This window comes from Salvelinus fontinalis, chromosome 24 (assembly GCF_029448725.1).
Source record: "Salvelinus fontinalis isolate EN_2023a chromosome 24, ASM2944872v1, whole genome shotgun sequence".
NCBI lineage: Eukaryota > Metazoa > Chordata > Actinopteri > Salmoniformes > Salmonidae > Salvelinus > Salvelinus fontinalis.
In genome coordinates this window covers 3,915,062-3,939,489 of record NC_074688.1, presented here as the reverse complement: position 1 = coordinate 3,939,489, position 24,428 = coordinate 3,915,062, and the positions used below count along the sequence as shown (strand labels likewise).

Sequence of the window (24,428 nt, the reverse complement as noted above, 5' to 3'; positions counted from 1 at the left end):
ATTGCTCCTGTTTCTTGGCCCAAACAGGTCTCTTCTTATCATTGGTGTCCTTTAGTACTGGTTTCTTTGCAGCAATTCGACCATGAAGGCCTGATTGATTCACGCAGTCTCCTCTGAACGTGCTCCTACACCTGCATTACTAGCTGTTTGGGGTTTTAGGCTGGGTTTCTGTACAGCACTTCGAGATATTAGCTGATGTACGAAGGGCTATATAAAATAAACTTGATTGATTGATGTTGAGATGTGTCTGTTACTTGAACTCTGTGAAGCATTTATTTGGGCTACAATCTGAGGTGCAGTTAACTCTAATGAACATATCCTCTGCACCAGAGGTAACTCTGGGTCTTCCTTTCCTGTGGCGGTCCTCATGAGCCAGTTTCATCAAAGCGCTTGATGGTTTTTGCGACTGCACTTGAAGAAACTTTCAAAGGATTGACTGACCATGTCTTAAAGTAATAGACTGTTGTTTCTCTTTGCTCATTTGAGCTGTTCTTGCCATAACATGGATTTAGTATTTTACCAAATAGGGCTATCTTTTGTTTAACTCCCCTACCTTGTCACAACACAATTGATTAGTTTAGATACATGAGGAAGGGAAATTCCACTAATTAACTGTTAAGGCACACCTTTTTATTGAAACGCATTCCAGGTTACTACTTCATGAAATTTGAGAAAATGCCAAATGTGTGCAAAGCTGTCATCAAGGCAAAGGGTGGATACTTTGATTGATCTCAAATATATTTAGATTAAATACTTTTTTGGTTACTACGTGATTCCATGTTTTATTTCATAGTTTTGATGTATTCACTATTATTATACAATGTAGAAAATAGTCCAAATAAAAAATAACCCTTGAATGAGTAGGTGTGTCCAAACTTTTGACTGGTACTGTGCATATACACCTTCCTAATATTGAGTTGTCGCCCTCAGAACAGCCTCAATTGGTCGGGTTACGGACTCTTCAAGGGGACGAAAGCATTCCACAGGGATGCTGGCCCATGTTGACTCCAATGTTTCCCCACAGTTGTGTAAAGTTGGCTGGATGTCCTTTGTGTGGTGGACTATTCTTGATACACACAGGAAACTGTTGTGTGAAGAACCAAGATGTTTTGCAGGTCTTGGCACCTACTACCATACCCCGTTCAAAAGCACTTAAATCTTTTGTCTTGCCCATACACCCTCTGACAATCCATGTCTCAAAGCTTAAAAATCCTTCTTTGACCGGTCTCCATCTACACTGATTTAAAGTGGATTTAACAAGTGACATCGATAAGCAATCATTGCTTTCACCTGGTTAGTCTGTCATGGAAAGGGCAGGTGTGAATGTTTTGTATACTCTGTGTATAACTGTCACCGACTTTTACATTACACTCGCTTAACCCAGGTCAGAATTAGGAGCTTTGGCGTGCCAGGCTAAACTTCCCTGCCGTTTTGGTCCGGTGGGTTTAACATAAGAGCCTGAAGCGAACTGGTGCACATGTACAGATACTGTGTGTGACAGCATTCTAATCTTGCTCATTGCGGTGCTGCTGTGCAAAGTCATGTCGCTGAATACCTTTAAGGCAACAACATCTGCAAACTTAAGGGTGTGTAGGCAACTAAACAGTTAAAACGCTCAATGCAAAAGTTCACTCAGTTCAAGTACAGCGTCACAATCGTGGAGAGAATTTAATAAAAACCAAAGCAGGGTCTAAATGTTATGGGCCAATCAAGGTTTGTTTATTTAAGAGACCGATGAGAAAATGGGGAGGGAGACATGAGGGGAAAGACAAGTTTCTTTTGACTGTATTTGACCAAATCATTCACACACACCCTTCCCATATTATACAACCACCCACACACAGAGCCCTGCTATTCTCTGTGCTCCCCGTCCTCTTAGCTTCAGTGGTCAGCCTTGTTCAACTGACTGAATGACAACCCGTGAGGAGTGATGCCTCGTCTTTAGAGAACACAAAACATCATTACGACATAAAATTAGGGCAATCAAGAGCTAAACCTTACGAAAGCGTACTAGAACAAACTAAATTGCTCATCAGTAATTGGCACAAAGATTAAGAGCAATATAGCAAGAGAGATTGAACAATTACTCCCAATGTTCCCCCCCGTGTCAAACAAATGACGAACTGAATACATAAACAAATCTATAAATGACAAATCAAATGATGGGCAACACTTTGTGGTGGTCCCCATTACTAATGGGTTACTTCATGACTTGGGCAATGAGGTCCTTTATCTACTTCCCCAGTCAGATGAACATGTGGATACCATATTTATGCCTCTGCATGCAGTTTGAAGGAAGTTACTAACTACTACAGGCGTAATCGCTAACTAGCGTTAGTTAACGAATGCTCACGAAACTACCTCTAACGTCCTTTATACTGGACACCGAGACATAAAAATGGTATCCCCAAGTTTATCTAACTCTGGGGAAGTAGATAAAGGGCAATTGCCAAAATCCCGAAGTATCCCTTCACATTTCGATAGAACACTGGGTGTGTATTACTCATTTCTCAGACAAATTGAACTGTAACTCATTGTACACATACAGAACACCTACACAGGACAGAAAGCGAGGATGGGGTGTTGCGCAAACAGATTTTACGAATACACGAGAAACATCCGAGAGGGGGGGCAGCACACAAACAAAATCTGCGGGTGCCTTAGCCTTGCAGTTTTTCACGAGCAAATAAAACAGCCTTCCTCGCCATCTGCTGCAGCAATAGCATCTGTCTCGCACTTGGACATGCAACCAAGAGCTGGCTCGCGTGTTCTGGGTGTATCGTACAGGGAAATGTGGCAGCGAATGGGGCCGTGCTAATAGTAACGTTCGGTGGCTATGCATGTAGGAGAGGAATGTGCGGGTCAAACCAGCAACGCTACTTATGCACAGCGGTCAGCATGCGATGCTCAAAATGCATGTTTCATCACACTCGGAGAAGCAACAGTTACAGCGAGGGGAAATTAGAAGCCTGTGCTTTTTCCCCCGGACATTTTATTATCACTGAGAGTAAAGAAAAAAAAAAGACAAATATGTGTTAATAGGCTCCGTTAATTCTCCATACATCACCAGTTGCTCTTGAACATCAATAAATACATTGTGAAAAGTGTGTGGGCTGCTGTTTCCTCTGGATAGCCGAACTTGGGTTGGTTTATGCCAAGGCCAGAACTAAAGGGGAGAAATGAATCAGAAAGACAAGATGGATTAAAGTTCACATTGGGAAACGCATTCAAGCAGGGCACATTGTAGAACGCTCAGACACACATGATATAGGCTATTTCTAACAAATATGAGTCTTTGACGTAGCACAAGGACTACCAGCAGCTCTATTCACGGACATTTCTATTGGCAATGTTCTACAACATTTGCCTAACTGAACGTGGGCCTAGTGAGGTGACTTCATAAAGGAAGGAAATGGACAGAGTACTATACTTACCGCTTATAGCTTCCTGGGCAAAGTACTTAACATCCATATCTGTGTCTGTGTCTAGTTTCTCCAGGACTGGTTTCACCTCTGTCTGCAGAGCACTGAGAAAAATGAAACGTTTCACACAGGGCACACATTTTCCACACACTCCCGTGCCATAAAGGATTAGCTGACTGCAAGGAATTAAGGTTGGACACGGAGATCTGGGTCGTGTTCAGTAGACGCAAAACATACTGTCACAGAATAACTCAAATGAGCATCGTTACTGGACCAGTTCAAGCAAGAGCGTCATCGGTTTCATCATTTTTGCGCCCATTTTGTGCCTACTGAACACAACCCTGATGTAGACTGTGGTCAAGTCATCGGAGATGGTTGTTCAGGTAGGCCTGAACGAGATGAACGAGGGCTTTGTGGTGGACGAGGAGGACGTACTTGCTGTCAAGGACGGGGCCGATCTTCTGGAGGGACTTGGCCACATTGAAGCGCACGTTGGCCACCTGGTCGTTGGACATCTTGAGGACCACGGGCAGCATCTGCTTAGTGGTGATGTCCTGGCCACAGACCTCAGACAGAGCCTGGGGTGGATGACATGAAAACCAACAATGCATAAACAAATGATCGTTAGTCACTTGTGTCTAAGTTACTCTGGATAAGAGCGTCTGATAAGTGGCTAAAATATCAGATGTAAAATAATGATAAATTACCAGAATAAATGACTGGGACAGAAAGGTACCTGCTAAAAAAAAGTATGATTGTTTTAGAAGTAAAATGTTGGCCAAAAAATGACTTGGTTTAAATCCATCTGAGGTTTAAGGAGATCAGCCCTATACTAGGAATCAGGTTAGAAGCGTAAGCGAGGTAACTTTGATCAATTCAGAGTTCAAATCGGGATAACTGGTCATACGAAAGTGGCTCACCTTTTAGCCAGGTACATTTCTATGGCAACGGATCCTTCAGAACTGACCTGCTCCAAGGCAGACCACTAACTCCACTTACCCTGAATGAAATGACCGAGCTGCGCGGTGAGGACCAATGAAATCAGATTCCCTCCCTTTCGCAAAGATGGCGTCATTCACTTGATTTGTGGGAGACGAATGATTAATTTTGAATGAAATGTGTTAGTCATATTTAAAAACCCATCTCACTAAACATTTTGTAATAAGCATAAGAAGCATAAGAAAGTTCACGCATAGTTAGTTTTATATGACATAATACCATTATTTTATAGATGGGGTGAGGGGGGCAAAACAGCTGTTTGCATTATTAAGCACCCCAAAGTCTGCATTAACGATATGTAATAAAATGAGCACTTCTAATATCCTGTTTCATACCATAGCCTGCGAAATTTGCACGAGCTTCTCTTTCATGTTGATTTCGGCAAAACTCGTCACTGACTCTCCCATGGATTGATGGTTCAGCAGCAACTCAAATTGTTTGGCGTTCAACTAGCCATGTGCGACAGGCACGCAAAGTTACAAGCTTGCTTGAGATGGCGGCAGCTACATGATCAATATCCACCGTGGTAATATGACCAGCTTTATATAAAAACCTGAGTAGATCTAGCGTCCATCGTATTATACGCCTAGTGTCGGAGGGTTTGTGTGTGGTGTGAAGGTCAGGAGGACTCACGTTGATGCAGAAGAGCGTGGTCATCCTGTGCAGGTAGTTGGGGTCGTTGGCCATGCCCAGCACCTTGGGCACGATGGTGTTCTGGGCCCACTCGGCTCCAAACTTCTCCACCAGCTTCATAAGGTTACAGGTGGCTGCCTCGCGGATAGCGTAAACTGTCGAAAACACACACACACACACACACTTAGAGACATTGGCCTGTAGCACTAAATAAACTACTAGGCCTAACTCTATTTTTAGTAGTAGGTGGCAAAAAAAAAAAAAAAAGTGGTCAGGAAAAAAGTCAGGGTTTTCTTTTACAAAACTATAATATTAATAGAACTAAGTGGATCTATTGACTTACGTTACTCTAATTAAATTGCGATCTAAAATGGTGTACAAAACTCAATGACACAGAGATAGACATATTCAAACTCTACACGCGAGTTGGAGGCCATGCTCCAACTCAATCATCAAGTTTGCGGACGACACTACAGTGGTAGGCTTGATTACCAACAACGACGAGACGACCTACAGGGAGGAGGTGAGGGCCCTTGGAGTGTGGTGTCAGGAAAATAACCTCACACTCACACTCAACGTCAACAATAAAAGAGATGATTTTAGACTTCAGGAAACAGCAGAGGGAGCACCCCCCCCCATCCACATCGACGTGACAGTAGTGGAGAGGGTAGTAAGTTTTAAGTTCCTCGGCGTACACATCACGGACAAACTGAATTGGTCCACCCACACAGACAGCGTTGTGAAGAAGGCGCAGCAGCGCCTCTTCAACCTCAGGAGGCTGAAGAAATTCGGCTCGTCACCAAAAGCACTCACAAACTTCTACAGATGCACAATCGAGAGCATCCTGTTGGGCTGTATCACCGCCTGGTACGGCAACTGCTCCGCCCACAGACGTAAGGCTCACCCCGCTATCATCCAGAAGGCGAGGTCAGTACAGGTACATCAAAGCAGGGACCGAGAGACTGAAAAACAGCTTCTATCTCAAGGCCATCAGACTGTTAAACAGCCACCATTTAGTGGCCGCTGCCAACATACTGACTCAACTCCAGCCACTTTAATAATGGGAATTGATGGAAATTATGTAAAAATGTATCACTAGCCACTTTAAACAATGCCACTTAATATAATGTTTACATACCCTACATTACTCATCTCATATGAATATGTATATACTGTACTCTATCATCTACTGCATCTCGCCTATGCCGTTATGTACCATCACTCATTCATATATCTTTATGTGCATATTCTTTATCCCTTTACACTTGTGTGTATAAGGTAGTAGTTGTGGAATTGTTAGGTTAGATTACTCGTTGGTTATTACTGCATTGTCGGAACTAGAAGCACAAGCATTTCGCTACACTCGCATTAACATCTGCTAATCATGTGTATGTGACAAATAAAATTAGATTTGGATTTGATTTGAGTACACTACTCAGGAAAACCCCGAGTACCCGGCGCTTGAAAAACATTGCTAGGATTCTTGGTTCTTTTGAGCGCTTTTCTAGCCATTTGGCAGCCATCTTTGGACTATTGTCTGTTTGTTTGCCAAATAACAAATGAATAACATGGAAATTCTCCCATTTGCATGGAAAACATGTCCATCAGTAATCATGGCTAGAGAGGCTAGTGACTGCAGAACTAATCTAAACACTCAATTGTGCCCAGAATACAGTGACATAACATCTGGGTACACAAAAGCCTGATTACCCGATATTCAATACTAGCTTATAAACAGAGCGAGGGAGACCAGTGGGCCTGGGTAAAACACATTTCTAACCCACTGACAAACCTGGCCCTTTGGCTCCTAATACAGCCATAAAGAGACTGCTAGAGAGCCTAGCTGGGGCTAGAAGAGCATTGCCATTGGCCTGTGGAGCCAAGGCTTTGGCGCTACAATGAGATATTAAAACCTGTGCGTGACACTGGCCATGTCAGAAATCTGTCTGGGCAACTTCTTACTAACACTACGTACCGTGTACTAATCATTCAACTATGAACGTACTGTTGAGTATAAATGTATGCAGTAAGCCACAAACTGGGCACACCCATCCTGAGAATGTCATCCCGTGCTTAATTGCACTGTTTCCCACAACTCTTTCATTTTGGTACAGCCCATCCTCTTCTCAGCTGTTGTCAAACAAGTGGGTTTGAAAAGACGCTTCTCTTCCTTAATGTGCAGCGAATTCTACTAGATGAGGACATCCTGGCATTTAAAAGCAACGTCTTTATTGTTGAGATGTCATATAAACTTCCTTCACTGAACAAAAATATAAAACGCAACACGTAAAGTGTTGGTTGCATGTTTCATGAGCTGAAATAGATCACCAACATTTTCCAAACACACACAAAGCTTATTCTTCAATTTTGTGCACAAATTTGTTTACATCCCAGTTAGTGAGCATTTCTCCATTGCCAAGATAATCCATCCACCTGGCAGGTGAAGCAATAATATCTGTAATATCTAATACTTCACGGAGTCGTGGCTGAACGACGACATTATCAACATACATCTGGCTGGTTATACGCTGTATCAGCAGGATAGAACAGCATTGTCTCGTATGACAGGGGGGGGGGGGTGGACTATGCATATTTGTAAACAGCTGGTGCACGATGTCTAAGGAAGTTCAGGTTATGCTCACCTGAGGTAGAGCATTGCTTAATAAGCTGCAGAACACACAATCTACCTACAGAGTTTATCTGGATTTTTCGTAGGAGTCTACATACCGCCACAGACCGATGCTGGCACTAAGAACGCACTCAATGAGCTTTATTCCGCCATAAGCAAACAGGAAATACTCATCCAGAGGCGGCGCTCCCAGTGGCTGGGGACTTTAATGCAGGGAAACTTAAAGGCGTTTAACCCAAAATTCTAACAGCATGTTAAATGTGCAACCAGAGGGGGGGATTTATTTATTATTTAATTTAAAAAAAACTCTAGACCACCTTTACAGACGCATGCAAAGCGATCCCTCGCCCTCCATTTGGCAAATGTGACAATTCTACCCTCCTGATTCCTGCTTACAAGCAAAAATGAAAGCAGGAAGCACCAGTGACTCAGTCAATAAAAAATGGGTCAGATGAAGCAGATGCTAAACTACAGGACTGCTTTGCTAGCACAGACTTGAATATGTTCCGGGATTCTTCCGATGGCAATGAGGAGTACGCCACATCAATAAGTGCGTCGATGATGTCGTCCGCACAGGGACTGTACGTACATACCCCAACCAGAAGGGATGGATTACAGGCAACATCCGCACTGAACTAAAGGCCAGAGCTGCCGCTTTCAAGGAGCGGGACTCTAACCCGGAAGCTTATAAGAAATCCCACTATGCCCTCCGACGAACCATCAACCAGGCAAAGCGTCAATACAAAACTAAGACCGAATCGTACTACCCCGGCTCCGACACTCGTCGGGTGTGGCAGGGCTTGCAAGCCATTACAGACTACAAAGGGAAGCACAGCAGAGAGCTGCCCAGTGTCGCGAGCCTACCAGACGAGCTAAACTACTTCTATGCTCGCTTTGAGGCAAATAACACTGAAACATGCATGAGAGCACCAACTGTTCAGGATGATTGATCACGCTCTGCGCAGCCGATGTGAGTAAGACCTTTATACAATTCAACATTTACAAGGTCGCAGGGCCAGACGGATTACCAGGACGTGTACTGCGAGCATGTGCTGACCAACTGGCAACTGTCTTCACTGACATTTTCAACCTCTCGCTGTCTGAGTCTAATACCAACATGTTTAAAGCAGACCACCATATTCCGTGTGCCCGAGAACACAAAGGCAACCTGCTTAAATGACTACCAACCCATAGCACTCACACCTGTAACCATGAAGTGCTTAAAAGGCTGGTCATGGCTCACATCAACACCATTATCCCAGAACCCCTAGACCCACTGCAATTTGCATACCACCCTAACCGATCCACAGACGATGCAATCTCTATTGCACTCCACACTGCCTTCTCTCACCTGGACAAAAAGGAACACCTACGTGAGAATGCTATTCATTGACAACAGCTCAGCATTCCACACCATAGTGCCCTCAAAGCTCATCAATAAGCTAAGGACACCGGGACTAAACACCTCCCTCTGCAACTGGATCCTGCACTTCCTGACAGGCCGCCCCAGGTGGTAAAGGTAGGTGACAACACATCTGCCACGCTGATCTTCAACACGGAGGCCCCTCAGGGGTACGTGCTCAGTCCCCTCCTGGACTCCCTTTTCACTCATGACTGCCTGGCCTGGCACGACTCCAACGCCATCATTAAGTTCACCAATGACAACAGTGGTAGGCCTGATCACCGACAACAAAAAGACAGCCTATAGGGAGGGGGTCAGAGACCTGGCCGTGTGGTTCCAGGACAACAACCTCTCCCTCAACGTGATCAAGACGAAGGAGATGATTGTGGACTACATGAAAAGGAGGACAGAGTACGCCCCATTCTCACTGACGGGGCTGTAGTGGAGCAGATTGAGAGTGTCAAGTTCCTTGGCATCCACATCACCAACAAACTAGATTGGTCCAAACACATAAAAACATTTGTGAAGACAAGACAAAACCTATTCCCCCTCAGGAGACTGAAAAGATTTGTCATGGGTCCTCAGATCCTCAAAGGGTTCTACAACTGCACCATCGAGAGCATCCTGACCGGTTGCATCACCGCCTGGTATGGCAACTGCTCGGCCTCTGACTGCAAGGCACTACAGAGGGCAGTGCGTACATCCCAGTACGTCACTGAGGCAAAGCTTCCTGCCATCCAGGACCTCCATACCAGGCGGTGTCAGAGGAAGGCCCTAAAAACTATCAAAGATTCCAGCCACCCTAGTCATAGAATGTTCTCTCTGCTACTGCACGGAAAGCGGTACCGGAGCCCCAAGTCTAGGTCCAAGAGGATTCAAAACAGCTTCTACCTCCAAGCCATAAGACTCCTGAACATCTAATAAAATAGCTACACGGTCTATTTGATTTGCATCCCCCCCCAGAACACTGCTGCTACTCTCTTATCTATGCATAGTCAGTTTAAAAACTCTACCTAAATTGACTCTGTCCGGTACCCCCCTGTATATAGTCTCGCTATTGTTATTTTACTGCTGCTCTTTAACTACTTGTCACTTTTATTTCTTATTCTTATGTTTTAAACTGCATTGTTGGTTAGGGGCTTGTAAGTAAGCATTTCACTAAGGTGTAGCTACACCTGTTGTATTCAGCACATGTGACTAATACAATTTGATTAAATAGCATGATCATTACACAGGTGCAGCTTGTGCTGGGGACAATAAAAGGCCACTAAAACATGCAGTTGTCTCACAATGCCACAGATGTCTCAAGTTGAGGGAAGTTGTGCGATTGGCATGCTAACTGCAGGGATGTCCACCAGAGCTGTTGCCAGATAATTCATTTCTCTACCATAAGCCGCCTCCAGCGTCATTTTAGAGATTTTGGCAGTACGTCCACCTGGCCTCACAAACGCTGACCACGCAAGCACAGGACCTCCACCCAATAAGGCCCTTCTGAGGGGAAAAACCTTATTCTGATTGGCTGGGCCTGGCTCCCAAGTGAGTTGGCCTATGCTCTCCCAGGACCACATGGCTGCATCCCTGCCCAGTCATGTGAAAAGCATAGATTGGGGCCTGATGAATTTTTCAATTGACTGATTTCCTTATATGAACTGTAACTCCCAAAGGTGCTGAAATTGGTGCACTTATATTTTTGTTCAGTATATTTAGCCTACTATTTAAAATGCAAGTACAGGTATTTGGACTGTGTCTGACAAAAATGCATAGGGAATGTTCAACTATTGACCCGTCTGCATCCTGTTTCGTCTATTCTACAGCCATGATGGTTGTCCATAAAGCCAGAAGGGAAATGGGGGATGTGGTGATGTAAGGTAGATTGCGTTATGCATAGCGGAGAAAATGCCTCTCGACACTGACCATGGGTCAGTTTTGCATTTATGAAGTTAGGATTGGGGAAGGGAATCCTGATCCTAGATCTGTAGCTTGGGAAAACTGTTGACCAGAGCTAAAGTCTTCCATGCGAGAAAAATAAAGCAGGTTTTCTGAGGACAAACAGAACCTAGTCTAAACACTGAGGACAGCTCTCTGAAGACATTTATTTCTAAACAGGATTACTAAAGATGCACTCGAGCGATAGGCCAATAACAGATTCAATCTTGCTGTTCAAGGCTTTATAGACTGGTTGGCAGACAATGTCACGAAAGTGATGAGCGCATCGATTTGGCCGGAAGGTGTGAGTTATGATTGAATGGTCAGATAGTTTGTAACAATAACAAGAAGCTGCCAAGTGGAGAATCACAGGTGGCTCGTTGATAGCGTGTGTTGTTTTGACTGATGTTTTTCAGTTCATCCCCTATAATCAAATTGGCACTCATTTCAAGCAGCCCCCATGGTTTAACACCCCCCCGCCCCCTCCATATTTGCCAGTTACTCACAGATAAAGTGCATTCGGGAAAGTATTCAGACCCACCAAATAATTAAAGGGCAGCAGTAAAATAACAATAGCGAGGCTATATACAGGAGGTACCGGTACAGAGTCAATGTGAGGGGGCACCGGTTAGTCGAGGTAATTGGGGTAATATGTACATGTAGGTAGAGTTATTAAAGTGAATATGCATAGATAATAACAGAGTAGCATCAGCGTAGAAGGGGGGGGGGGGGGGCACTGCAAATAGTCTGGGTAGCCATTTGATTAGATGTTCAGGAGTCTAATGGCTTGGGGGTAGAAGCTGTTTAGAATCCTCTTGGACCTAGACTTGGTGCCCCGGTACAGCTTGCCGTGCGGTAGCACAAGGTTGAATTGAACTTGCTCAGCTAGAGAGAAATGAAGGAGAGCGCATTTCCTGGCCTCTCCCAGTCCAAGTCACTGGGTTCTTATCAGACCTTTGTCATTGGCACAGCCATGAGGCTGAGAGCTGCAGCCTGACACGTCTCTTCCCCCCCCCCCCAAACCACAGAGGATGCGGGGGAGGAGGGAAGCTGGAGAAGAACTGCTAGCTTAGACAGCAGCATAGGACCTGATCCACCTCTGTCCAATGTTGGTGTCCTTCTACTCCCACTGACTTATCTCACGGTGTGGACACCGAAGTCAAATGCATTGAACAGGGAGTGGTGTGTATTAGGGGGGGGTTCTCACCGTGGTCAATGAGCCATGCCATGCAGAGGGTGTTCAGCTTCTCGTCGAAGAACTCCACTCCCTGGGGTAGAGAGATTAGAAGAGAATATATTTCTAAACAATTTTCAAATAAAATCCAAACAAATAACATCCAAACATTACAGTGGAAGCCACACTATTACTGAATAGTAATTGAGGGTATGCCACTTTCTACATAGAAATCACTAATAAAGCTTGCTGAATGACTTACACATTGCATAGCCATTTTTTACAAACGATATTGGTGACCAGCACTTGCCCACCATGAACTACGGAACACACTCATGGCAAATTTGATCAAAAGTAGTGCACTATGTAGGGAGTAGGGTGCAAGGGCTCTGGTCACAAGCAGAGCACTATGTAGGGAATAGGGTGCCGTTTGGGGACGCAGGCGAGGACTCACCAGCTGTCCGGCCAACAGGGGCATGTACTCGATGATGGCCAGGCGGACCCTCCACTTGGCGTCCTCGGCCAGCTCCACGATAGCAGGCAGCAGCGACTGGGAGAGCTGGCGGATGCCGATCACCTCGTTGACACAGTCCAGGTTGGAGATGATGTTGAGGCGCACCTCAGGGCACTGCAGGGAGAAAGAGGGGGATGGAGGAAAAAGAGCAAGAAAGAGAGGGAGAGAGAGAAGAGCAGTGAGAGGGATCTCTTGTATAAGTCGCTGGGGATAATTACATTAGGGAACATGACATATGTCCTTCAAGAATGAAAGCCATTTTATTTCAAGTGTTCTTAAGTGGCAAAAATCTTTGCGACAGAAAATCTGAGCTATTGCTTATGCTTCCCCGTCTGCTTGTAATGACGCCTTTCTTGGCTCCAATCGCAACATGACATTAGCAACAACAGCTAAAAGAACTGCCAAAGACATTCCGCTCGTTCCCAACTCATGCTACCAGTCCCAGACCCTTGATTCTTAGCCTCCGAATGTGCAGACAAATTTCACATCGAGCTTTTTGTGAACCAAATAGGATACGACAGAGTTGGCAGCCAGCTGAGGGACAGTACAAAATCCAATAACTAAATATTTGGAGTAGAAATATTGAAGAAAACAGATTATTTTTATATCCGTGAGTCATTCGGGCTGTTTTGCACCTCAGTTGTCCGTTTTGACTGTAATCCTTTATGACACAAACCCTGTCAACTCAGCGTTGGCTGCAAGGCAAACTAGAACATCTTTTAATAGTAAGGCTGCCATAGATGACAGCCAATCGTGTCTGTGTATTTGTGCACCTTTATTTTTTTTGCAGGGCAGTTTACGTCATCTGCCCAAACCTTTCCACTCCAGTATCAATAAGCCACCAGAAATACAGTGCCTTATATATATATATATACCCCTTGACTTTTTCCACAGTTACATTACAGCCGTATTCTAAAATGGATTAAATTAATAAAATTAATAAAAATCCTCAATCTACACACAATACCCCATAATGACAAAGCAAAAACAGGCTAGAAATCTTTAATAATGTAAAAAGAAAAAAAAGAAATACCTTATTTACATAAGCATTCAGACCCTTTGCTATGAGACTTGAAATTGTGCTCAGATGCATCCAGTTTCCATTGATCATCCTTGATTGGAGTCCACCTGTGCCAAATTCAATTAATTGAACAAGATTTGGAAAGGCACACAGGTGTCTATATAAAAGGTTCCAGAGTTGACAGTGCATGTCAGAGCAAAAACCAAGCCATGAGGTTGAAACTGCCTCCCCCCCATAGAGCTCCAATACATTTTGAAAAAAATATCTGCAGCATTGAAGGTCCCAAAGAACACAGTGGCCTCCACCATTCTTAAACGGAAGTTTGGAACCACCAAGACTCTTCCTAGAGCTGGCCACCTGGGCAAATTGAGCAATCGGGGGAGAAGGTTCTTGGTCAGGCAGGTGACCAAGAACCCGATTGTCACTGACAGAGCTTTAGCGTTACTCTGTGGAGATGGGACAACCATCTCTGCAACACTCCACCAAATCAGACCTTGATGGTAGTGGCCAGACGAAAGCCACTCTTCAGTAAAAGGCTCGTGACAGCCCACTTGGAGTTTGCCAAAAGGCACCTAAAGACTCAGACCATGAGAAACAAGATTCTATGGTTTGATGAAACCAAGAATAAACTCTTTGGCTTGAATGCCAAGCTTCACGCCTGGAAGAAACCTGGCACCATCTCTACGGTGAAGCATGGTGGTGGCAGCATCATGCTGTGGGGATGTTTTTCAGCAGCAGGGACTGGGAGAATAGTCAGGATCGAGGCAAAGATGAACAGAGCAAAGTACAGAGATCCTTGACGAAAACCTGCACCAGAGCACTCAAGACCTCCAAACAGGGTGAAGGTTCACCTTCCAAGAGGACAATGACCCTAAGCACACAGCCAAGACAAAGCAGGAGTGACTTTGGGACAAGTCTCTGATTGTCCTTGAATGGACCAGCCAGAGCCCAGACTTGAACCCGATCTAACATCTCTGAAGAGACCTGAAAATAGCTGTGCAGCGACGCTCCCGATCCAACCTGACAGAGCTTAAGGGGATCTGCAGAGAAGAATGGGAGAAACTCCATAAATACAGGTGTGTCAAGCTAGTAGCATCATACCCAAGAAGACTTGAGGCTGTAATCGCTGCCAAGGGTGCTTCAAACTAGTGAATAAAGGGTCTGAATACTGTAGATTGATGAGAAAAACAAACAACTTAATCAATTTTAGAATAAGGCTGCAACGTAACAAGCTGCGGAAAAGGCCAAGGGGTCTGAATACTTTCCAAAGGAACTGTATGTAAATGTAGTCGGCTAGCGCCCTAGTCTTACGTCATCTGGATTTTGGCTGCGATACAGGCCACAGTTAGGAAGGATATGTCAGAATGAAACCACACAGAATGAAAACCTCAAACAGCCTACCACCACTACAACAACTGTCACCAGGAAAAAGATTCAAACCCTATCAGGGACATCCCTTGGTTTATAGTCCGGTATGGAGCCAGCCAGGTACATCTGATCCTGAACAAGGCCAATAGCATTAGAGGATATTAAGGGGGTGATCAGATCAGACTCCAAGTCCAACCAGTCCCAGACTATTTTCTGCCATTTGGTGCCTAATGAATAGAACGAATAGGAGAAGTAGTGACTGGTGTTTACCTCGTCCTTGAGCTGGGCCAGGAACAGAGGCAGCAGGTGCTCCACGGTGTTGTCTTTGCCCAGGATGGTGGACAGGCCCATGATGACAGAGGCCAGGGCAGACTTCACATGCTGGTTGGTGTCAGACACCAGTTCCTGTCAGGAGAGAAAGAGTCAGACATTTCAGTGGACAGGGACAGCAAATCAAGTATTTTCAAATAGGGCAATATGTGACAATATTACGGCTACCTTGATATTTCTCTCAGGAGAAGTGGCATCGGGAAAAAAAGTTAGAAAAGCACTATGACAATGTTCCTCAAGAGGCGTATAAAGTCAACATCCTGCCCATAGAATACGGTGCCGTTGTGGACAAGGTAAGTGCAAACTAGCCTCTGTGTTGAAATGAATCATCTGTTTACGCAAGATGACCCAGCGCTGTGAAGCGTACTGTGCTCTACAGACCAGGCATTTACACTATATACACACACAAAACTGCTGTGTGTGGAAACCCTTCAAAATTAGTGGATTTGGCCATTTCAGCCACACCCGTTGCTGACAGGTGTATAAAATCAACCACACAGCCATGCAATCTCCATAGACAAACACTGACAGTAGAATGGCCCGACTGAAGAGCTCAGTGACTTTCAACGTGGCACCGTCACAGGATTCCACCTTTCCAGACAGTCTATTCGTCAAATGTCTGCCCTACTTGAGCTGCCCGGTCAACCGTAAGTGCTGTTATTGTGAAGTGGAAATGTCTAGGAACAACAGCTCAGCCAAAGTGGTAGGCCACACAAGCTCACAGAATGGGACTGCAGAGTGCTGAAGCTCATACAAATGGTCTGTCCTCGGTTGCAACACTCACTACAGAGTTACAAACTGCCTCTGTTCGTCGGGAGCTTCATGAAATGGGTTTCCATGGCCGAGCAGCCACACACAAGCCTAAGCCCACCATACGCAATGCCAAGCATCGGCGTGAAGTGGTGTAAAGCTCACCGCTATTGGACTCTGGAGCAGTGGAAACTCGTTCTCTGGAGTGATGAATTAAGCTTCACCATCTGGCAGTCCGATATCTGGTTTTGGAGGATGCCACGAGAACGCTACCTGCCCATATGCACAGTGCCAACTGTAAAGTTTGGTGGAGGAGGAACAATGGTTTAGGGCTGTTTCATGGTTTGGGCTAGGCACATTAGTTCTAGTGAAGGGAAAGCTTAACGCTACAGCATTCTGTGCCTCCAACTTTGTGGCAACAGTTTGGGGAAGGCCCTTGCCTGTTTCAGCATGACAATGCCCCTGTGTACAAGGCGAGGCCCATACAGAAATGGTTTGTCTAGATCAGTGTGGAAGAACTTGACTAGCCTGCACAGAGCCCTGACCTCAACCCCATCAAACACCTTTGGGATTAATTGTAACACCGACCGCGAGCCAGGCATAATCGCACAATATCAGTGCACAACCTCACTAATGCGCGTGTGGCTGAATAAAAGCAAGTCCCCGCAGCAGGTGTTCCAACACCTAGTGGAAATCCTTCCCAGAAGAGTGGAGGCGGTTATAGCAGCAAAGGGGAGAGGGCTACTTCATATTAATGCCCATGATTTTAGAATGAGATCTTTGACGAGCAGTGTCCATATACTTTTGGTCATTTAGTGTTTTTCCGCAGGTTCTTATTTTCTCAATTGCATTAATGAAAACAGTTTGTCATTTATCAGACATGGGTTAATAGCTGCACCTAGTTCATACACTGTATTTCAGTCATATTTGGACCAGCTTTAATTAACATAGATAATAAGGACTTGGGATTTGACTAAAGATGGTATAGGCTTAAAATTGTACTTTTGTATTTTATGCTGGAGTTGTTCCTAGAAGAGCTGTTATTTCCCAAAAATAGATATTTCCTAAACAAAAGGGATGTCATTTAAACTCAGGAACCAACCAGTGCGTTCCAACACAGACAGTGAATAGGAATTTTGTGGTGATTTGGGAGACATTTGAAATACAACATTGCCCCCTGCTGTCCAAAGGCTATACTGAGCTCAAGTCCTCATCTCTTCACAATCCCTCAACATAAAGCGCATAATATCCTCCCAGTTCACATATAGAAAGTACGGTCAAAAACAGGTTAATCAGTTTAACACAGAAATTGATTCGTGGGTGCCTAAAAATATCCACTGCCTGCGCATTTGCACATCTGAACAAGATAATTTGCTTAACTCCGTGTTATTGTCGAGACTTCAGAAGACATGTTCGCCTATTTTTTTTTTTAGATAAATGCTTTTTTAATTGCCCCTTCGTAAGTCATGGGTGCTAGGAGTTACTTCCATCAAGTGAGAAATTGACAGTTCAAAGAAACCAGGACAAGCTAGCAGAATAAAAGAGGGATAAAAAGTGAACCGTGGCTGTTTTTTTTTTATATACCTTGACACAGGGCAGAATGTGAGTCATGATAATGGTCTCTCTGCTGTCTTCTGGAAGGTTCTCGCAGAACTCTGAGGAAAGAAATGGGGTTTATAAATACTGTGGTCTATTAGACGTTAAAAGCTTCTCATTCAAACAGTTATTTCTAATTTCGAACAGAGGCTTTCTTTGACTGGCGGATATAGTCCATACACTCACCCTTGACCTTGTTGGCAGCGGCGGCTCGGACCTCAGCCTCGCAGTCCTTCAGCAGATTCTGGAAGGCTGGGACCAGGTCGTTCTTGGTGATCTCTGGGCCCACCGCTTTCTGGAGCTGTGGAATCAGTGACATGGCAATTAACATCCACCACTAAACCTTTGTGTGAGACTCCATGACCAACACACTCAACTGATGGGATTCGGGTTGGGAACACTTAGGCTACAAAGTCCATGGTGGCAAGGGGGAAAGTGCACAAAACTATTTGCCATTGCCAGCCCTAAATCTGTGTGGAAGTATCCTGCGAACTGTTAAATTGGATGAGGGAACTTCTAATCCTACCACAGACATAGCTATTAACATCCAGCAGACATCTCCATCTACAGCTCTGACATGATCCCACCTTCAAACCTTGCTCTGAGATTTGCTGATCAACACACTAAACTAATGGGATTTCAGGTCGGGAACACAGGCTACCAAAGACCATGGTGGTGAGGGGGAAAGTGGTAGAAAACCTTTCAGTAAGTGTGGTGCACAAAAAAATGTGTGAGGTATCCTGAAAGCTTTTACATTGACTGAACTTCTACAACATATTATTGAACAGTGGCAATATGTCCCATTTTATACTAAATGACAACAGAAGGTCATATGGGTTAGCAATCAATTTTTTTTATTTTTTATTTTATTTTACCATTATTTTACCAGGTAAGTTGACTGAGAACACGTTCTCATTTGCAGCAACGACCTGGGGAATAGTTACAGGGGAGAGGAGGGGGATGAATGAGCCAATTGTAAACTGGGGATTATTAGGTGACCACGATGGTTTGAGGGCCAGATTGGGAATTTAGCCAGGACACCGGGGTTAACACCCCTACTCTTACGATAAGTGCCATGGGATCTTTAATGACCTCAGAGAGTCAGGACACCCGTTTAACGTCCCATCCGAAAGACGGCACCCTACACAGGGCAGTGTCCCCAATCACTGCCCTGGGGCATTGGGATATTTTTTAGACCAGAGGAAAGAGTGCCTCCTACTGGCCCTCCAACACCACTTCCAGCAGCATCTGGTCTCCCATCCAGGGACTGACCAGGACCAACCCTGCTTAGCTTCAGAAGCAAGCCAGCAGTGGTATGCAGGGTGGTATGCTGCTGGCAATGTGTTAGTGTAATGAAGTTAAGCGACAATGAGGACATTAAGAATGTTCTACACTGGGGGGGGACTAAGAACATTACAGGCCCCCATAACTGTCCTGCTATCCATGTCCACTCTACTTTCAACTTGCAGCATTGTATTACTTAAGTTCAATACAGTAAAGCAACGGAAAATATAAACGCCTAGACTAAAATGACCACAAAAATAATGCAAATACCTCTGACAAATTAGAAAATTCTCTCAAAATGCACCTTTTCTTTCTACAAATGGGCATACTAAAAACTACTAAAATAACAATTTCAAAGTGACCACTTGTGAAGCATTGAATGTCGTCCCCCATTGCTTCCGTTCCAGGTTGGGTAAAGCAGCAAATATTTTCGAGGCATTATAGCTACATGCAGCATATCAATGTTTCCACATGCTCACCTCAGAAAACTTGTCAGCCACCATGTAGCGGACCCTCCAGGACTTGTCCTCAGCGGCCTGGCGCAGGGTGGGCATCACCAGCGTCTCCAGGTCCTCCTGGGGCAGCAGCGTGGCGATGCTCACACAGGCTTCCACAGCCAGCAGGCGCACTGAGTCCTACAGGCAGGGGGACAATGGGATTATTTCTCATTCTGTGCCAATTTAATAAAATGGTGTAACTGCCGAGGCGTTGGGGTTAACAATAGCTAGACTCAGTTGAGTCCCAGGTGGGGCTACCTACTGAATTCTCTGAAAAATTCATCCATCCCCATTCAAAAACAGCTAATGTGTATGGCCATGTTATTTCTACTGGCCAGTCGATTTAGGAATTGTGTGGTAGAACTCCGGGCACTTCCCACCGCAATGACACAGAATGTCCCGTGCGCTTGTAGAGCACATGTATCTACCTGCTCATCAGAGGCCAGTGCGGTGAAGAGGGAGATGATGTCACTCTTGACATAGTCCAGCTCCAGAACCTTGGCAAATTCCCCAAGTTTGGAGGCTGCGGCACGGCGCACCATGGGAGTGTCATCTGAGCACAGAGTGCGGAAATGCCTGTGGAGAGAACATGCCACCCACCATCAGACCATAACTCCATTGTATCACCTCTACAGAAAAAGAGTAGCTGAACATCCCGATCTGATTGACTTGGGACTGGAAGGCTAGTATGTGTGAATACAGGAGATGGGGGCATGGGGACTCCTGATATGAGACAAAGTAATGTCCGCAATTCTAATATTATGCTCCTAGTGATTATTGAGGGACACACATAACAGACCATATTTCAATCGCTAATCAGGTCTAAGCTATAGCTCTCCTGATATAGCTACTCACTGGCGAATTTCAGCCTTGACGGTGCTGGACACACGGGGGTAGCAGACGCTGAACAGGCCACAGGCAGAGGTGCGGGAGGTGAACCAGTCACCACTGGCCAGCCTCTTCACCAGGGGCTCAAAGTGCACCTCCAGGTCCACAGGAGAGTGCTCCTGGGAGATCTTACGCAGAGACTCCACCGCCTTGTCTCGCACCACCGTTTCCTCCACGGTAGCCAGGCTCTCCAGCGGCGGCTGCGGAGAAAGACACAGGGACATAAGAATGTGTATGTAGCGTAGCTGACTGGATATGTTGAGATAGGTGTATATGCATAGGTGTATATGCATGGGTTAACTCTGTAAAATTGTGTTGTAAGGTCTATATTTTGAATATCTGTATGCATCTTATATGCTCAATGACAAATGTTGTTATTAACAGATACGTACCAGCAGACAGTGAACATATTCAGGGCCTCCCACCAGCATGGTGAAGTTGCCCAACTGCTCAGCCAAGGCAAGAAGCACCTCATCCTCATCATAGATGGTGTCTACAAGAGGTCAGGTGTTAAACATAATTGAAAGAGTGGGGGCACGGGGGATTGGCATGACAACACAATTAGATAGATGACTTCTACTGGCTTCAACGCATCCTATCTCAGAACAATTTCCAGCAAAGTGCCAATGTTAATGCTGGTTGTGCAATGTCCCTGTGAATCTCTTTAAAGAGTGTTGACTCAGAATTGTTGGCCTTTCACACATCTTGACTCATGATGATGGCTGTAACTGGGGACTTAAGGTGAGGACATACCTGTGAGGAAGGGGAGGAGTTCAGTGCGGGTCCTCTCCACTCCAAGGGCCAATGCGATGGTAGACAGCTTTTTGATACTGTTCAGTCGCAGCTTGGAAAGTAAACAATGCCAGATGATGTTATTACATGAAACTTACAAGAGATGCCACCATTAGCCATAAAAAGATTATTCGCATTTCAGTGAGGCCAACTATGAAGACTATTTCAGATATGAGCATTTCAGAGAAGAGAAATGTTTTCCCTTTTAGGTGCCTTCCTACAAACATAACTTTTTTCTAGAGTATAGATAATGTGTGTGTTTTGTAATGCTTTCAGACACCAAAGTAATGTAATGCTTTCAGACACCAAAGTAAGATGCAGATGTATTACATAACCAAACATGTCAGTAGTTACCTAACTAACGTTAACTAGTTAGTTACAACATGAAAATAATGATCATCTCACTACCATTACCAGGGTGGAGCTGGATGACTGTTGGGTACATGAAGGAAGGAAGCTATGTAGTTAGCAGCTATATACATATATGAACTTGCTAATCGACATACAGTAACGTTGTGTGCATTTTAATACTTCAATAACAAACAAGTAGCTAGGTTAATTTACAAGTTAACATGCGAATTGGAGCTAGATAGTTAACGTTAATTAGTTCGTTCGCTGTTAACTAACGTCAACTTACTGACTGTAGCATAGATAGCCCGGCACACTAGCTAGCTAAACAAGTGACCCAGTAGTAACTAGCTAACGTTAGCTAGCACCAGTTACTTTTACACACACCGCAAATAACTAGTTAGTTAGCTAGCTATACATTTTTGACAGTAACTAAATACGACATGCAGTTATTCCGTTTGATATTTATCACACCATGTAACACGCTTATAGCCAGCTAACGTTAGCCAGACTGGGTGCGCCGGGCTGAGATTTCATGAACAGGCCAAGAGGCCTAACGTTAGCTAACGATCCTTTTTGAAATCAGACATGTTTAAATAAAATAAATACCACCAATATAATATCCCAAACAAACGTCTTGTGATCAGAGCATCGGTGATTACCTGCACATCCTCATTACGAAGCTCGTCAATGAGCACCGCGATAGGGTAGAGAGAATCGTCTCCATCAGCTCCTGCCATTTTGGATTTATGTTGCATTAAGCGAAAAGCGATTCACTACGGGGTTTCTTATAAACAACCACCACCAGGGGCCTCCTTTCTCCACGGACTTGTATCGTCGTCACAAGTTACCACAGTTACAAATTCATAAACCCCGCCTATTTCTTTTTTATTTTACTAGGCAAGTTTCTACCATTCCTCTTCTTAAAATGTTAAACCTAACCACACTGTTAACCTTATGGCTGACCCTAAACTTAAATTAAGCACAAAAAAACACTTTATTTTTATGATATAGACAATTTTGACTGTGGCTTGGAATGCGCGAGAGTATATCGATAGTTGATATTCTCGCTGGATTTGCAAGTTCACCACAAAGGCCCCAGAACCTGTGTATGGATCTGAGAAGTAATTTGAATAAGACTGGGCATTTTGTTGAGTTTCTTAGTTTACGTATTATGAGCATATTCAGATAGCAAGAGGCGAGGCAATGGGGATGATTGTGCCCGAAATCTATATTCTCCAGCAGGTGGCGTGTTTTCCGCATACCTAGCCAGGAGTTTTTGTTTGTAGGTCAATGAGAGAGCGTTTAATAGATCCCTACGGTGGGAGTGTCATAATACCCACAACACCTAGCGGTCAAACAGGAAAACGGTTCCAATCTTTTTTCCACCATTCATTTTTCCTATAGAGGATTTTAGAAACAATTAAAATAAGAACTGTGTTTCATATAGGCTACTTCCGGCGCCGACAGAGATGGCTGCCTCGCTTCGCGTTCCTAGGAAACTGCAGTATTTTGTTTTTTTATGTGTTATTTTTTACATTGTTACCCCAGGAAATCTTAGGTTTTATTACATACAGTCAGGAGGAACTATTGGATATCTTGCCTATGCCGTTCGGCCATCACTCATTCATATATTTTTATGTACATATTCTTATTCATTGTTGTGAAATTGTTAGGTTACATACTTGTTAGATATTACTGCATGGTCGGAACTAGATGCACAAGCATTTCAATACACTCGTATTAACATCTGCTAACCATGTGTATGTGACAAATAAGATTTGATTTGATTTAACCATGGCATGATGTTTTGATAACCATTTAAATCTCTTTCAGACACGGTGACTTATCAATATATTCAGCTCTATTTACTCAGATTTGAAAAGGCTAATTAGCATCAAAGTAGACCATGCAAGACTGCAAATCCCTGCAAGCTCCTGCACGTCATCTCTAGCTGACACCTTTACTAACAGGTATTGTGTCAATTTAAAACTTGCCCAAAACAGTTCACAGAATTGTCCATTTAAATACACTACCGTTCAAAAAGTTTGGGGTCACTTAGAAATGTCCTTGTCTTTTGAAAGAAAAGCTTTTTTTTTGTCCATTAAAATAACATCAAATTGATCAGAAATACAGTGTAGGCATTGTTAATGTTGTAAATTAATATTGTAGCTGGAAACAGCTGATTTCTTTATGGAATATGACTCTCTCTGGATATATTGTCGGAATCGGTTCAGCAAACGGGCTTCTCCATGCATCGCGCCGACAGAGATAAACACCTTTCTGGGAAAAGGTGTATGCTTTATGATTAACAACTCATGGTGTAATCATAACAACATACAGGAACTCAAGTCCCCACCCGATCTAGAATTCCTTACAATCAAGTGCCAGCCATTTTACCTACCAAGAGAATTGGCATCAGTTATAGTCATAGCTGTGTACATTCCCCCTCAAGCAGACACCAAGACCGCCATCAAGGAACCTCACTGGACTATATGCAAACTGGAAACCATACATCCTGCGGTTGCATTTATTGTAGCTGGGGAGTAACAAAGCAAATTTGAGAACAAGTCTACCTAAATTCTTCCAGCATATTGATTGCGCTACGCCCATGCTCAAAACCCTCAACTACTGCTACTCGAACTTCCGCAATGCATACAAAGCCCTCTCTTTGACAAATCCGACCACGACACCATCTTGCTCCTTCCGTCTTATAGGCAGAAACTCAAACAGGATGTACCAGTGACAAGAACCATTCAACACTGACCATGCTTCAAGATTGTTTTGATCATGCGGACTGGAATATGTTCCGGGCAGCCTCAGAGAACAACATCGACCTATAGGCTGACTCGGTG

At 44.3% G+C, this 24,428-nt stretch overlaps 1 protein-coding gene across 1 annotated transcript; it reads right to left on the bottom strand.

The window, feature by feature from the left end:
• Positions 1–1,691: 1,691 nt before the first annotated feature.
• ppp2r1bb (protein phosphatase 2, regulatory subunit A, beta b) lies at positions 1,692–22,359 on the bottom strand. The gene is made up of 15 exons (XM_055879420.1): positions 22,236–22,359; positions 21,187–21,277; positions 20,826–20,926; positions 20,401–20,633; positions 19,974–20,121; positions 19,528–19,683; positions 17,951–18,065; positions 17,753–17,823; positions 15,359–15,493; positions 12,640–12,813; positions 12,219–12,279; positions 5,055–5,209; positions 3,858–4,000; positions 3,435–3,526; positions 1,692–3,166 (listed from the first exon to the last, which is right to left on the bottom strand). The coding sequence occupies exons 1-15, from the start codon at positions 22,329–22,331 to the stop codon at positions 3,150–3,152; spliced, it is 1,788 nt and encodes a 595-aa protein (XP_055735395.1). The 5' UTR covers positions 22,332–22,359; the 3' UTR covers positions 1,692–3,149.
• Positions 22,360–24,428: the final 2,069 nt, after the last annotated feature.

Bases quoted from the DNA above. Each gene is read 5' to 3' on its own strand.
- ppp2r1bb (XM_055879420.1), bottom strand. From the start codon at position 22,331: ATGCAACATAAATCCAAAATGGCAGGAGCTGATGGAGACGATTCTCTC. The intron at 21,278-22,235 runs GTAATCACCGAT...TTACTTTCCAAG, and splicing joins TTCGTAATGAGGATGTGCAG to CTGCGACTGAACAGTATCAA. The intron at 3,527-3,857 runs GTACGTCCTCCT...CATTTTTCTCAG, and splicing joins GGCCCCGTCCTTGACAGCAA to TGCTCTGCAGACAGAGGTGA.